This window comes from Bombyx mori, chromosome 15 (assembly GCF_030269925.1).
Source record: "Bombyx mori chromosome 15, ASM3026992v2".
Lineage (NCBI taxonomy): Eukaryota > Metazoa > Arthropoda > Insecta > Lepidoptera > Bombycidae > Bombyx > Bombyx mori.
In genome coordinates this window covers 10,597,607-10,615,422 of record NC_085121.1, presented here as the reverse complement: position 1 = coordinate 10,615,422, position 17,816 = coordinate 10,597,607, and the positions used below count along the sequence as shown (strand labels likewise).

The 17,816-nt window shown below is 33.1% G+C and overlaps 1 protein-coding gene across 1 annotated transcript in view; it reads right to left on the bottom strand.

Annotated features, from left to right (window-relative positions):
• Positions 1 to 3,745: 3,745 nt before the first annotated feature.
• The window catches only part of LOC101738734 (zinc finger protein 704), a 52,725-nt gene continuing 38,654 nt past the window's right edge, over positions 3,746 to 17,816 (bottom strand). Inside the window, exons 5-8 of the mRNA XM_004924650.5 lie at positions 12,837 to 12,934; positions 11,051 to 11,209; positions 10,278 to 10,365; positions 3,746 to 10,103 (exon numbers count right to left, since the gene is read on the bottom strand). Coding sequence (XP_004924707.1) covers positions 9,945 to 10,103; positions 10,278 to 10,365; positions 11,051 to 11,209; positions 12,837 to 12,934 — 504 coding nt within the window. The 3' untranslated portion in view covers positions 3,746 to 9,944. The remainder of the gene's footprint in view (positions 10,104 to 10,277; positions 10,366 to 11,050; positions 11,210 to 12,836; positions 12,935 to 17,816) is intronic.

The following is a 17,816-nucleotide window of genomic DNA, read 5'->3' as shown; positions in this document are numbered from 1 at the left end:
AGTACAATTTACAAGACAAATGGTATTAAATATTATAATGAGAAAAAATATCTCACATTTTAAAAATATATGCTCACACTAGTAAAAATTTATCAATGAATCTGACATATGGAAGGATATTCCACAAACTGGAGACGATTCTCGCTTAAAACCACTTACATTAAAAGTGTTCACCATGATTACACGGAAACTTTCACGATTTTCGAAAAAAAAACAAGCCACAAGCTGTATCAGTGCCATTTTAACTTCGCACTACAAACGTAAATAGACGCCATTTTTCTTTTAATCCATTCATAGCTCTTTTTCGGTGATGCCAACAATTAATCTGGCTTCCCACCAAATTCAACATGAAAACCATCAGAAATCTACGTACCTACCATTAAATTTTCCATTAAACAGAGTTCTTATTAACATAGAACAATAATTTTTTTGTTAATAAGCTTTATTAATATATGATGTTCTATTAAAAATCAATATATATCATATAATCAATACTTCTTATATAATTTATTTTAATAAATTGTCATCATCAGAAACTAATTTCACCATAACTTTGTACGTTTATTTTGAACCAATTTAATTTTTGACGTTGATGGAAATTCTAAATTCTCGCAACATTTTCTAGTTAAGTTTAAGTCACTTCGTTTAAATAATATGTATTTAGATATATTATTGTCATAAAATGTTTAAAATCCTGTAAAGTGGATTGATTTTAAACTTTTCGATAATTTTCAACAACACCCAAGCTACTAAAAAATCCACTAACCACTAAAAGCCATTTTTGATAACGAAGACGGGGTCCAAATTCCGAGATTTTATGGAAAATCCTCTAAGCTAGCAACACTGCTTTTTGTTTGTAAAATGTGCGAGAGGGACACCACCACTTAATAATCATTCTCTTTTCAGACCGTTTTTCCTTACATCTTTTGCTATTTAAAAATAAACTTTAAGCCATAGAGATAAAGTATATTTTTAGTTTTTATGTCAAACGAAGTAAGCACTCCAGTTAGAATAGTAACTCTATGGTGACGGCAATCGCACAAATAATCGATTTTTTATGTACCTACCTACTATACGTACAGTTAGGGACGTGTTAGGGATGTTTTGTAAAATAATATGACAATTGACAACAAACGTCGGTTTTTTTGGTCTGAACGAAGCTGAAAGTGCTTTTAGTCATTAACAAAAACCTAATATGAGTATAGGTCTAACTAATTTAAGTGTATTATCTATGTATAGGTCGTCTTCTTTTAAGTTGAACAGGCTTAAAAATGTAACAAAAATCTACTATGAGTCTGAAATATTGATATATTACAAAGAATATTAATGATATCCTTTACCAAGTCCTATCCTTTTTTTAAACATGCTAGAAACAAAAAAGAAAATGCTTAGGTCTAATGATGCATTCAAGTGCTTTTACTAAAAAAGTAATCGAGAATTAGGTTCATGTTGTTGTGTGAGCAGTACGTAATCTATTGACTTGTATATTAAAAATAAGCGTTTATTGTGACATTAATATAATAATAAAAAAGATGAAATTAATTAATACTAGTTCGGTTTGCTATTTAAGCTTTTTTAGTTTTTAGAGTACGCTATTTTACTCCTATTAAACGATTAAAAGCTCGAGTATCTAGATTCGAGTGATTGATTCGATTTGTTATTATACTACTTGTATTGCAAAATAGTTATTAACAGCGGCTACACACACGTAACGATATATCGTAGCGATTTATCCGTGCAAACCGATTTACGCAGATTTATCGATCGTGTGTATGGAAAATCGTTGTAGATTATCGTTCATCGATGGCAGTTGCAATTTCTTATAAATAAAACGTTTTCGATTGCGTTTGCACAGTTTTATGTTCGCGAGTGGATGGCGATTCTATGTACACTGTAGGGTCTGTAGGTACTCTAAAATGCTGTACAGAGATGAAACAATTATGGAAAAGCATGACTGAAGTTCACTCAGGTGGAAATTCTTCGGAATTAACTAACTTAACTTACTTAAGCAAAACGAAGCAATGAGTAGCTTATTAAATTGTTAGAAATATATTTGTTTTTCCATCATATTCACTTAATTGTGGGACGATTATTATTATTGAATGAAAGTTCTGAAAGAACATAATTTAAATAAAATAAAATATAAACACGATCCAAAGAATAAATGGGCCTTTATTATTTCTTTGATTGAAATTTTTTTCGAGAAATAGTCTACTTAGCTGATTACAGAAAAACAATTTTTACCCTTAAAAGTTTTTAGACTATAAACTAATATTTTGTTTGTACTCCGTTAGTGCTCAAATGTCGTCATCATTGGCTTTAGTGAAATAAATAAGTACTTTATCATTTTTATGTGCGTGACTCGAGTTGCAGATTTTATTCACAACGTCAAAACCCTTTTAATTTTAAAGCATGGAGGTAGTCATGACTTGAACACTGTTAAAACTTATAGGCCTGTTTATCAATCAATCTGAATGTGTTTTCAGAGATATTGTACACACGTCCATAGAGATACATCTCAACACTAGGTGCTTTCAGCTCTAACACTAGGTGCAGGATTAAGGACCTTGGAAGCCGTACTCATTGAACTCGGCAAAGAGTTTGACGGGCAACTTAACCCATACACATATCAACTCGCTAAGTTTCTCGCCGAATCTTTAAAGCGGATCGCGATTCCGATCCGGTAGTAGTGTAGTAGATTCATTCGCGAAGCTGCTCTTGAGTTGATAGGTCACCTCCGGAGACGTTCGGGGAGCTGTTAGAAAATCACTCCCCTCCTGCCTCAGCCTTTGCTCGCCTACTTGTCTTGAAACTGGAAAGGCCACTGGGCCACCAGTCATCCTTCCATTCAAAAAAAAAAAAAAAAAGAATGTACTTATGTACTGTTTGGGCTGTAGTTCGAGTTATATAAAACTTCCACCGAAGTACGAACTAAAACTCTTTTTAACACTTAGAACACTTACAAAACCCTTTACAGTTCGTAATTCACTTCTTCCTTTTCGCTTCAGGTGATCCGTTCACTGTATCGGTTCGAGTAGATCCGATTACTAACTGCTTCGTATCATCTTTGCAACGCTTTTATAGTCGATACTACATCTAATTATCGAGAACATTCCTGATAAATGTTGATAGATATCTATTGGCTCCGGTAATCACTTAGTGCAAGGTAAATAGAGAGATCATTCACACTATCGTTCATTCATCTACTCATTTTAAAGAATTTGATGCACTACTACTAGTTATTTACATTCTCATTTTGATAATAAACATAAATTTCTTCAATCTGAATCAGTGTCTAAGAATTTATGTTCATTTATATGGGTCAGAATTCCGTTCAAATTTTATACATTTCTTTTTTATCACCAAATTAATTATTTTTTAATTTTTTTAACCCGGACTCTGCTATACTCCCTAGCATTTCTTTCGATTTTGGAGAGGCTGATGTGGTGTCTACTACGTATCTATTATCGAATGCAAGAAAATTCGATATAGCTTGTATTTTTTAGTGGCTTCATTTTCTTAACAGTGGGCCACTTAGAGGCCACGAGTCAAATAAAGTCCAATAAAATCAAATACATACCTACCTTAAATTGGGAAAACGATAGGAAATTGCCCATGCGCATTTCAGTGGGATTTTGTTCCCTATAAGCTTACGGGGAGGTAGAAATTAAGACTACTGAAAACTTTTTCAAAGGAATTGTGATATTAACTTAAATTAAATAGCTAGGTGAAAAAAGAAAACAAGTTTCTAATAATTGAAATATATTTTTCAAGACACACAAAATTCATACTAAACTTATTGAGGTATAATATATCAGGCAAATAGTCTACTTGAAGTAGCTCATCATAAAATAATAACATTTTTATAAAGATTTCATTTTTAACATTATTATATTTTCGAAAGGAAATACACATTTGTTTCCATTAAACGGCCCGAAATTTGACCTCGTGCACTCACGAAATGCAATTAAATTTTATGTAACATTATTAGAGAGCACATCTGCGATAAAAATATTAAGGCTGTTTTTTTGTGATGTTCATTAATCATTATTTTATCAGAAATATCAACGTGATTTAATTTTCTGTTATGTAATTGTAATTCAGTTAATTTTCGTTCTCATGACATACATCAAAAATAATAAACAACACATTTACACAACACGCTTACTATACATACTATAAACACATTTCAAAATAACACTCTTAAACTAGTGATTTCATTAAAATATAACATATAATCACTTTTAACATCATAGAATATAAATAATAATTTAGAAAAATAAATATTTAATACAATTATTAATATCACAGTAGATTAACTGCCAGCAAATTTTCTTCTAAATTTGAAAACAGTACATTTCTCATTAATTCTACATTTTCTAAATAATATTGCTTTTAAAATGTGCACTTGAGCTTTGAGAACGACGCATTGTCGGCAATAAAACAATGCAATAGAATGTAAAAATCAGTTTTAGGTAGACAATCGCGTTCAATTCTTAGTGGGTTCTGATTTCAGCTGACAGTATTGGCAAAAACTGCTGTGATATTGACAACTTAATATGTAAATATTGAGTACACCTATGCTACGAAACAACTTTCTTTTTGCAACCTTAATGCTACTGGTAACCATTCTATTCGATATATCCGATCTTTAGACGATAACTTACCTTTTATTTATAACTAAATATTTTTAGAAGAAATAGCACGAGTTGGAAAATATTTTTAGTTTTTAATTACATATTCTTTGCAAATTAAATTTGCAATCCAAAACAAACATGATGAGCTGCCAATAAAATTAAAATCAGTGATATTGAAAGCATGTATAGAAGAAAATCACCAGCAAAAAATAGCAGTTATATGTGTACTTATTTATAGGTAAGTTACATACGATATAATTACATATTAAATGTATATAATCTGTAAACTACGTTTTATGTAATAATATACTACCTTGGTCGTCACAAAGTACATATTGGTAGGTACATGTTAATTTATAGGAGACATATTTTCTGTTAAATATGTATATATTATGTAAGTTTAAACTTATATTATTATTATTATTGCCCACACGGAATTTTATCCTAAGTTATAATTTCCTTTTAAATTTAATTCTAATTATAAAGAGAAATTTAAAATGTTATGTAAATAAAGTTTAAGGTATTCAAATTACAACAAAAGAATTATTTGTAATAATAGTTAAAACTTAATTTAAGAAGACGATGAACAAAAGTAACAGCAAAATTACGTTCGCTTACCGTGAAATTACCCACGCACCAAAAATACGCGGGAATGTTACTGATTCCTAATCGTTGGCAAAAATAACCTTTTAGACTTCGGTAAAACAAATTACCAATTGTGTATGGATGTAACTTGTATTAAGCATCTGGTCTAATAATTATCAAACACTTCTAATAGTTTTAGGTTTGTACTCCTGTAATTTAAAAATGTTAAAAACATGGAACGTATTCATGATATAATTATAAATTAAATTTCGAAATTACACAAGATCATGAATTGCATATTTACATAAATATTTATTATTAATCGTTACAATATAAAACCGTAGGTTAAAGACAGAGGCACAATTTATTAGCATTAGTTTACATTTTATAATTTCATTGTAGTATTTTAAAAATTACAGTGAAGATATATTGTAAATTCCTTTTTGTATTTGATTATCAATAACAATATCTTTTCAATTTATAAATAACACAGTCCTACGTGTACAAACATATATAAACGACAGTACCTACCTTATGAAAATATACATATTTATATATATAAATTCACATGACTATTGCATAAGCCACTGCTAATGTAAGGACAAACCTTATTTAATTAATGTAGATGAATGTAACTTTAATTTGCAAAGGGAATAAACTTAAAGATAAATAAATTATACTAAGAGATTAACTAAATTATAAATACGTAGGTAAGTAAGTACCTTCAGTTTGAAGAAATGTTAATTGCGTAAAATGATTTAGGAGGTTAGCGATTAAAACTATTAATAAATACAATATTATCAAATTATTATGAACTGTTTTTGTAGTATGAACTTATTATTTGGTTTTAACTTTATATGTATTCCAAGAGGCCATAGCACGGTTCGTGAATTAGCTACGACACAATTGAATTATACGAAATGGTTTTCAAATTATATGAAATGAAAAATGTTTTATGTTAAATGGGAATGAATTACATAGTTAATTATGTATTTTGTACTGATATGTAGATCGTTTAGTATTATGACTTTGGTGTTGAGTGCATTTTATAATATTGAGCAAAATTTTGGCTACACAAACTATGATGTAACTTAATAATATTTACAAAATTAATTATCATAGTGTCTTTATTCGAAAATAATATTTTCTATTATAAATTAATTGAAAATAAAGAAATAGATTTATGAAATTTTCATCTAAGTTGATATTAACTAATAGCTTCGAACATAGAGTTGAGATCTGCGTATATATGTTCTTGTAAATATAATCTCGACAGTCATACAGCTGTTATCTATATTAACATATTCTATAAATCATCCCTGTACGTACTAAATAAGATCTGACTCAAAATTTATATAAATTGTTTCATCGTAAATATCATATCTCAATTTTTTAAACGGGTATCTGTAATAAGGCTAATTGTCTTAAGATTACTTCAAGCATAGTTCTCTTTGTCTATAGATCTCTTCGAGTAATCAATTTTCAGTTTTCCACAGCAAGTGAGATCGTTATTAAGCGGATTCCTCAATCACTTAATGTTTTTTTAAAGCAATTTAAACAAAGACTAACTTACTATTGCTAAGCCTGATATCGTTGCTTGCTAAAATACTTTCAATTCGGTTAATATTGATCTGTACAACCGATCATTACTGTATTGTGTGCCAGTAATCGTGCTCTGATAAAAATATAAGAAACATTTCTTATTACCATAATATTATTATCCAACGTGTCTTGTTACGCGAACAAGTAACTAACAATACGTAATACATTTCAATTACATCTATGTTTTACACACTATTATGACTTGGACTTAAATGTAATCAAAGTTGCGCTATATTAAAGTGCATCCACATCGGAAAAAAATAAGTAGGTAAGGGGTGTGAGCGGCTTTAAAAAAAAAACGTTTTTAGAGATAGCAGACCATTCAGTTACTTTTAATTATTTTATGGTGTGTGAGAAACGATTACCGAAATCGTATTGGTATTATTGCTAGTGATTTCAATGAGATGGCATTAAATAATTTGTAACCAAAAAAATTTAGTCCCTTAATTTAGTTTAGCACGTAATGTAACGCTAATTGGAAACAAATGACGTGCTGGCATTACGGTCTCGTGTAACACAGAAGTGGGCGTTCACCTGCTTTCTTGCTCACCGAAATATGAACAGACGAAAGGTAAAGGCATAATTTTCAAAAAAAAAAAACCTTTTCCGCTCATATTAAGGTGTTTATTTCCTTTTTGGCTACCGGAAGCTCATCTTACTCATTACACTGCCGGCCTTGTGCAATTAATCAATCAAATTTGAAACAAACTGCGAAAGGGGAAGTCTTAATTGATTGCGATTTAACTATTGCCATGTTACGCCACACTTATTAATTTGGCCTTGTAGTTATAAGTACTATTATGAAATTAATAAGCTGGAATCGAAAATCCCGGGTACAACTTCTAACCGTGGATGCAATTAATTCTCAGTTGTTAATTATCCTTACAATATGGCAGTTCTCGATTTGCTAGCTAGGTTGCAAGTACACGTCTTATTCTGGCATTTCGTAGAACGCAAGAAATTTCGTATTTTATAACAACTGTATAAATTCATTGTCACAACCATAACTGCGATAAACTATTTTTAATCTTTTTCAATATTCGAATTTTGAAAACAAAACATAGGATGTTTAAAGTAGGTAAGTATGGTTTGGCAAGATCAAAGAAAAAGTATAATAATAATGTGTTACAGGATTTTTTCTACCATAAAACGAATAATAAAATTGAAACAATAAGACCTTGTCTGATAATTACCTAGGTACGTTTACGTCGATTGGCACAACTTTTTGAAAACTAAAACTAAATACTCTGAACTTTAATAAGAACACTACTGAAACGCCGTGAATTTTACTGACCATTGAACACTATATATAAGAACGAATAACAAACGGTAACTGTCGTATCTGTTATGTTGGGACGTGATGTATTGTTTTTTGTAATAGAAAACCGTATTTCATGTACTACTCGCTATCATTACATATATTCAACACCTTAAAAGCTAACGTATAAAACATTTCGATACAACGATCACGTTAAGTTACAATAATAAAATAAGTAATATAATAATTTTATGTTATGTACACATCCGAACATTGCTTTTCAATGTTAAACAATAAGATATAGTATTTGTTTCTTACAATTAACTACACTATAATTATATAAGTGTATAATATTTTATTTACAACTTTATCTGTTAATACTTAATTGAATAATATTGCAGCACGCAATCATTCATGCCTTTATATTGGCAATTATTTGCCTCTCATTGCCGTCAGTAACTACACTCGTCAAACCAATTTGATATGGAGGCGATTTTTACTAATATTAAATAAAAATCGATTCGTTACTCAGAATATATTACGTTACAAACGTATCGATATTAAAATTTCCTCCCTGTTGAGCTCTTAGCTTTGAACAAACATGCATCCGCCATTGTTCTTATTAAATCATTCGATTTAAACGCTAAGAGAATGTTTTAAAATAAAAACGATAGGATCGTAAAGTCTTATATTTCTGAGAACTAAGGCAAGCAATGCCAGTGATTTAGTGTTGTGATGTTACCTCCGATATCGTATGGAGCTCGAGGCCTGCGACGAGGGCGCTAGTCCTCTGAGTATTGTCTCCTTGTTCTGATACCATCGTCCTTGTATACGACACAGATATGTTTTTTTTTAATCTAAACATATTTTGTAGTCTTTTCGTCGAATCTGAGATAACTTACGAGACTAATAATTCATATATTATGTTTTTTTTTTTTAAATATTACCTAGTAATTCAGTCGATATTGTTAGTGATTTCCTATCACGGTACTGTTCTCGTTCAAGGTACTCGGATAGTACCCGCTCGAGTTCAATATTTTTACGAAACAACATATAAATTTAGGACACTGTGAAAACATGGTTTTGGCGATTTATTTTATAAGATTACATACAGCACATCCAAAAATTTGGACGGAATTACCTACTACCTACATAGCTACGGAAAATAACGATGACAATAAATTGAACTCTAGTATTATTTGAGATTGCAAAACAGTGATTTGAATCTGAAGTTAAATTAAAAATTATCAACAGCCTAAACATTTTTATAATTGTGACTGTTCCAAACTAATATATTTTATAATTTTTATTTAAAATTTCAGTTAATTTGGGGAACGGTTCATCATGTAATACGTATAATGTAGGTAAAAATGATAGTGATGCATCTAATTGGTAGTTGATAAGCAAGTCGCAAAACGATTGTTTCCACATTGTCAAATGTCAGTCTAAGCTTATATTTCTACTCTTAAATCTAATATTGACAGTCTCCAACCGAGAGCAATACACAATAACTTCTTGCAACGCGTATGAAAACTATAAAAGCGAATCTCCTGCGCTACAAAAATAAGTGGGCAATTTTCTATATATGCAGTCGTTACACCAGCAAACGTGGGATCAAAAATATGTCTCCTCAATATTTATTGTTAATACATTAAATTCATATCTGCTTCAAATAAAAAAAAACTAAAACTTTCATTTTATCATATTCACGCCAACACATAGAATTACGACCCGCACAAGTGTTTTTGCAGATTGCACATATGAAATCGAACGACTCTCCCGAGCGAGGCCTACGCGATCACGTAGTGACGTCAGTTGAGTGTTTGTATAGTGGCACGTGTGTACTGCCGTCGACGCACATGCTAGTCACCGAAACGAGTGCAAGCCTTCTTCCACTTGCATTGTGTGCACCAGAGATCGCGTTGATCCATCCCGTACACTTTCCTACACTTCTTATTGTCAGAGCGCGGTCGCCGACCGGGACTACCCGGAGACCCACCCGCTGTCAGTCGCATGTTTTTCTGTAAACGAAAAAACAGTGCTTAGATTTTAAGTAAAACATCAGATATTGTCTGAATTACAATTAGATAGCTGGAATATAATGACATTGAGCCATTGAAATTAAACAACAATTATCTTTTATTTGTATTATGCGGTTTTTTATTGTTGTGTTATTTAAGTAAATCAACGCTTACCGGTGAGTGAGAGTTGGACCAGGAATGCGTTCCGGGAATGCTAATGGGCCTCGCTAGACCGTTTTGCATTGTGGAGAGGAGTCCTTGCCTGTAAATGTCATTTATTCCGGTCAGAAGCTAACAAACAAGCAATGAATAAAAAAGTTGGAGAACAATCAATCTTTAAATGCAGAACAAATCACGATAGCGATAAAGCTTTGTGCGGTGTAATAAAAATCAAACCGATGATAGTTTAATACCTGTTTCGGTAACATCATAGCGCTGCCTTGTTTATTTCTTTCGCGAAACAGTAATGCTTTTCGTTTTGGAAGGTGGGGCAGCCGTTATAATTATATTTTTCGCGTTCAGATAGCAATGTCTATGTGCTATGGTAACAACTTAAAACCAGATGGGCCGTGAGCTCATTCACTCGACTATACAGTAAAAATAAATAGTAGTCTTACTGGTGGTAGGACCTCTTGTGAGTCCGCGCGGTTAGGTACCAGCACCTTGCCTATTTCTGCCGTGAAGCAGTAATGCGTTTCGGTTTGAAGGGCGGGGCAGCCGTTGTAACTATATTGAGACTTTAGAACTTATATCTCAAGGTGGGTGGCGCATTTGCGTTGTAGATGTCTATGGGCTCCAGTAACCACCTAACACCAGGTGGGCTGTGTGAGCTCGTCCACCCATCTAGCAATAAATAAATAAAGTTACTGTGAACCGGGTCACACACGCGGCTACATTACTATGAAATAAATGTTGAGTATGTTATGGACTGGTATAAAGTTAACTACCTAAAGGAACCAACTAGTTGCCTCTGATATTCAGGGTCCTCGTGTGGAGGGCGGCACATGTCTCGGTGGGAGAGGGTGGGTGGCGGCGCCGGAGCCACCACCTCGCGTTCTGTATAGTAGAACTCTTCTTCATGGTCACTATCGCCTTCTTTCTTTGGCCTGTAATAGCACATAACCGTTATTTATGTCGTATTTATTTTATAATTGAACAATTTTTTCAAATGTGGCTTAAATTTTGTAAGATATATTATGTCTTCAAAACTTCTGTATAAGATGCATATTTGGCTTACGTAAGTATGATCATGTATATGAATTTCGTGATAAACTCAAGCGGTTTCCCATTCGTCTTCGTCGGTATGATCATATTCCTTTCCTTACTTTATAATGTTCTCTTCAAAGTTCATCGGTGATAAGCACGCTTTTTCCTTGAGATCATCAGAAAACCAAAAAGTTAGTGATGCTTACGCATTCAACAAGGTTTTGATCATTATTCTAAGGAATTCGATAATGTTTGTAATGCATTCCAGTATCAATTAGGCATGCTCAATGGTTATCAACATGGACATCGGTATTCAAGTGTGATGTCTATGGGCCTTGCTAAGTGCTTAATATCAATTGGAAGATCGGCTTCTTAGTTGAACTACAGTATCGTCGTATAATTTTAAGGTAAATTTTATCTTAAAAAAAAAGGTAATGCAATCAAATAATCCTTTTACTTTATTACTATGAATAGCTGTTTTAGTAGAGGGTATAATTGCGGGATGTGTATCATCGATAAATTAATACAAGAGCTGCAGGGCACGGTTACGTAAGGCGCGGGTGGCGGTGACCTTGTATGGGCGGGCGCTGAGCGGGTGACGCGCGGTGAGCAACCTTGTCGTGAAGCCGCCCGCTTCCGGGTCACTGAGGGCTGTCATACCTATGGCACCCGGTTTTAATGGACTATACCAATTATAAATTTCGAAATATCTACAAGCCCATCAATAAATAGGAATACCTATTTCAAACTACAATATTAAAATGAACTTGCCGGGAGAGGAGGATTCAATCGCATCTAGTAAACTTCATACAATACGCTCCGTTACAAAGTTTATGTTTTTCTGAATTATGTGCAGATTTATTTGCTGATTTAGAAGATATTTCCATTTGATGTATGCACATAGCAATATAGATAAGGAAATGCTTATAGCTAGTTGCACCGTTCAACCTTGCCAGCTGGCATTGCGCAATAAAGACTGCACGTGGATGCAGTTACACGTGACCGGCCAAACGTGATCGCCGCACTATGTTCTAATGTGTTTATTTGTTTGTCATAATTCACGTAATTATAGTATATAACTTTAGCAACAGTATATTTCCTATGAACATAACAAGGAACTTCGGACAAGGGATTTGGGTTTTTTTTAAATCACCACATAAAGAAGTTGTCAATTTATTATCTCAATTAATTTATATATATATATATATATATATATATATATATATATATATATATATATATATATATATATATATATATATGGCTGGACTGATTTGGTTAATTTTAAGTCCAGAGAAGGTTTAAAAGGTAAATAAAAATGAAAATGCTCGGAATTAAATAAAAATACCATAATTGTTTATTCTTTGATGTGTCCTCCGTCGGACGGATTCCTTTAGTTTGTTTTAAGTTTATTTTATACAAAAGTTTAGGTCTTTTATTTATCGATTGAGGCACTGCGAAGTCTGCCGGGTCAGCTAGTTTAGTATAAAATATTTATGAATTAAATTGCATTATAATATAATTTACCCCAAATGTGAGTGTCTGATATGTGCTTCAATATCAGAGCATGTATTAGTGTTGTAGCCGCAGCCTCGCCATGTGCACACGAATACAACGCTGTTGATCTGAAACAAAAGAAAAAGGAAAATTTTTAATCACCGTATTCGTACTAATTGTGCTTTCGTTCTCTTGATTACAGTTTAATTGAAACCAAAGCAAAATAATTATCTATGTAGTGTTGGGAATGTAATATTATAACGAATTTAGAAATATAAAATATTTAACGGAATGAAAGTAAGTCGTGGTCAAAATTTAGCGGTGATATTGTGAAGGCGGAAGCAATTGTAGGTCGAGCGACGGCCTTGTTGTGGAATTGTCGCTGGCATGCTAGTAGCCCTCCTGCGCTAAACATGAGCAGAGTCCGTATCTACATATATTGTTCCGCAAACACTACAGCAGTAATTCCTAGTTTGATATGACCTTAAATAATGCTACTCGAGATTTAATAAGCTATCAACGAATTTTCATCATGGATGCCAATGATAACGTAAGACAATAAGGAGGGCAAACGAAGCGTGACGAGGCAACCGCGCGGGGTCGCGGTTAGCGTTGCTTGCCAAAGTTCTCTGCATCGACCTTCTGTTCAATGTCATATTATTTCGGAAACCAGGGTTGGGCGACATGTCTGATGTTTTACGGTCCTTGTTGCCAGGTGTCGATAATACCTTTCACATTTATCGTACATTTCGTAACGCTAATTGCAAGTTCAGTTGTAGCATTACGCTTTATAAGATTCGTTGGATAAATTTTATGTAGGTATTTTGTTATTTCTGCAGAGTATAAGATAACCAAACTGGAGTAATGGTGCCGGTGGCTGTATCAAGTGCATAATTACAAGTAGGTCAGGTCACGAGGAAACGAGGTAGCGCGAGGGAGGATTGGAGGGGAGGAGGATGACGAAAGGCCACGAACTAGGTCGCAGCACCACGGCCAAGGGTGGTCTGCGAAGGTTGCGTTCTTTTGTCTCTTAGTAAAATACAGTTTTAGACAGGTTTAAATTTTTTTTATTAATTAATCTGTACCGTTGTACACATTGCACAGAAATAAGTCTGTGTATTTTTTTTTACATTTACAATTTAATTTCTTTGTTTGAAAAGTAGAACAACAATGATGGCGTCAGACGTGTGCGGAATATTACGTCAGTGGCAAATCAATGGTCAAAATAAATGACGCATGCTCGGTATTCACGGTGTTGTTGTAATTTACTAATACATTAAGCACCTACCTACCACCATCTGAAATAATGAGGTCTTGATTATTTATTTATTTTACCGCCAACATTGAATTCAAAATGAATAATATTATGTTTTTACTTAAATGTTTAATTAGCTAATAATAATATTATAATAACCTATGCATACGACAGTGTAAGGTCACCAGTGATGTTACTGGATTCTTGCTTTAGACGGCAATACGATTGTAGGCTTGTGTTGTGTGTAGTCTTTTCTATACTGGTTCAATGCTGCGGGACTTTGCAATGGAATGCGGATCAACGCCAAATTATTATGTTTACCCTTTTGCGTATCAAATTTGGATTCATTATTAAACAGCTTTCCGCTGACAGGTTCGCCAGCGTGGACTACATTTCATATCGCGGGGCCGGAGATCTGTGCTCACAAATGAAACGAAAAGAAGTATATTCTTCCCCAGGGTTAAAAATAGTACCGAAAATCTTTTTTTTTTGCGAAAAATTATAACCGATAACCGTTTACTTTCTTAGTTATGATATTAGTATGGATGCATAAGTTTAATTATATTTATATTGAGGTCGTTGTGATAAAGAACTAGAGTATCGTATAGAGAAGTTTATTTAAAAATAATGAACGAAATATTCTTAGTTAAAACTACTCGTATTGAAGAAAGCAAGGCTAATGTCAAGGAGTATTTTGTTGGCAAGCGATGAAGGCGGTTGATTTCAACATTGGCTCGCCCTCCCGCAAGGGGCGGGCGGGGGTGTTTTCAGGAGGGTGACCCGTTCCCTACGCTGCACCACTGACCTACTTTCACAACTCAATTTTGTTGTATTAATAGTTAAATGGATGTTTAACGGTGTTTTGTTTTATGGTATTTACCTTCACTAAAGAGTTAAATTATAATAACATATTTTAATTTCAATTATGCAAATTATATTTTTTCATGAAACGCGAATTCACGTCGGAAAATTTTTTTCGTGTCATTTCAAAATAGTTCGATCCAATAAAATTGTACACAGCTATCAAAATATTATGCAAAATCACATACAATATCATACTGTTTTAATTATATATTGTTAATTAAAAGGTTTACGTATTTTACTTACTAAATTGTGTATTGTGCCATAATATGTAATGATTCTTGATAATTTAAAGCCATTTCGTAACAGAAACAATTGTTTAGATAATTTAATAGTGAACAGTGCATCGAATCGGAATATGGTTTACAATTTCCTAGTGTGTTGTATGTACGCTTACACGTGCCGCCCGTTGTCTTTGTGTGCCAATGTAGCGTGCAACGCAATGCAAGCTCAGTGCATGTATTCTATGCATCATAATATACATATGTATGCATCGTAATATTGTGTGCGATGGGTGGTAATGAATAACACAATGCAGATAAAACATGTTTCTGGGGTTCATCATTTTGCTTTCAACACTGGTATAAAAAAAATTAGTATTTTATAGTTCATACTTAATAGAACGAGTATTTTTTGTAAAGCTTATAACGTAATTTACCACAATTTATATTTATTTATGTATAAAAGTAGATTTTTTATTCACGAATTAATTAGTAAGAAAGGATAAACATTACAATAGCTTAGTGGGTTTACCAAAAATGTAGTAGACAAAAATTAAATCTAACTTTAAATGATAACTTTAAAGAACAGCCATATAGATTTTAAAGGTCATTTAAAATATTTTAATTGAAATTTCGAAGCATGCCATGTAGGGTCTATGTATTGTACATGTATAGGTAAGTACATAATATGTATATAATTATAGGATGTACATATTATGAATTTGTAATCAATTAAATTTAAGTGTTGTTCTACATTGATATGTAAATTAATGACAAATTGAACAAAGAAATGCGCAATGAAGCGTGAACTTGCGGTAAACGAACCTAACGGGTTTTAAACCTATCATTCTAATTTGTCAATGAATTCAGGCAATGCTTAGGTCGGGTGAATGTCCTATTTAGAATTTCTAAATTTTTAGTTAGCGTATTGTTGAATAGCCGGTATTTAACGAGATTAATTGACACATATTGTGTAAGTATTGTAATTTTTAGGATTTTTAGTATTATTTATATTTTGTTGTAGTCTAATCTATTTCGATAGATTATAATTTATGCTATGGCCATTCCAATTAATTCGAACTAAGCTATTTTAGAAGGCGCGGTTCGTAGTTACAAAAGCTAGTTGTAAACAAATAATTTTCCGTGAATTTATATTCTATGCGGTTGCATTAGAGTCGTCTATGCGCTTCGTATGCGGATGTAAGGCGAGCCGGCATGAGATGCCGGTTTGTTGTTGCGCTGTCTCGTTCTACCGCGTCACACGTAGAGATGATATTGATTTGTTTTCATTGTGTCTCTCTTTTGCCTATAAGCGCACATATTCTTCTGTTGCGCTTGCATGACCTTCCTTGTGGACACGCACACGGCAAACAAGATGTTTTCGTGGCGTCTCCTTCTAATGCTAGATTGAGGAAGACGCCTTTTAACGAGCCGCGCTGTCGTTGCGTGGTGCCGTGATACCGGACCGGTACATTTATGGACGGTTTGTACTTTGTGCTGATTCTTCCTATCTAAAAGTCTATTTCGTGCAAACTGGGCCAGTGATCAACGGCGCAGTGCATTATTGTGTGCACCACTTATCACGATTTTCTGTCATGTACCATCTCTGTTTTAAGGGCGTAGTTGAAATATGCGCTTTGATAGCGTTCGAGAGCGTAGTTGGCAAAGGAACAACGTGTACTGTTTTCTATGAATTATTTCTTATTTAGGTATGATTTCGAGTTAAGGTGTGGGAGGAGAGAAGGGTAGCACGGACGCCGAGTACCGATACTGTGGTGTTGTCACGTGGCCGGCATGGGCGCTCGTATTTCAAAACATACTTTGTCAACTAATGCATGTTTACAAACAAATCTTTGAGAGTTTTGTTTAAAAAACAACTATTCGAAAATTAATGGCTTCCGTAAAATGGAACAAAGTTATCAACTTAACTTATCTCACTAACCTACTTGCGTTCAAAATACGTTACATTGTATATTATATCAGCTCAGTATTGTCCAATGTAAATTACAAAATTATTTAAACACGTAATTATTATGTCATCTAGTAAGTGTGATAGATATAAATAAAAAACAAAACAATAACTTTCGAAAGAGTTGCAGTTTTCAGATTAATTTCGGACTTATGGACTGTATCGAGTTGTATTTCTACGGAATATTTTTTGGCTACATTTTTTAAATACCACATAGGTATATAAGCGTGTTTTGATACGGAATTCTAGAACAATTTAAGTGATAAACTTGTAGTTAAGAGAAATTTGAGTAAAACCATGGTAGTGAAACAAAGAACTGTCACGACACGATATAATAAGGAGCGAGACAGCGAATGCACCATGCGACGCGCACCCCATGAAGTCAAGGGACTTTACCAGGAGCTATGCAGGTCATTGAACTATCAATGGTTTAGGGGTAAGCGGTCACGGAAATACTTTGAAATCTATATTTTTGGGCGTTCGACTATGAAATTTTAAAATCATTTACGACGTTAATCTAATATTTACATTCGTTTTATTCGTAAGTGCAAAAAAATAATAATTTGCACAAATAAAAATTGATTACTGTTTACTTGTCATATCCGTTTACTGTTTTTTTTTTAAATGTTACTAGTTTTTTCGCTTACTACTGTAAATTAGTGCGCGGTTTGTTCTACATGTAGTCTATCGGATTCATTAAACCT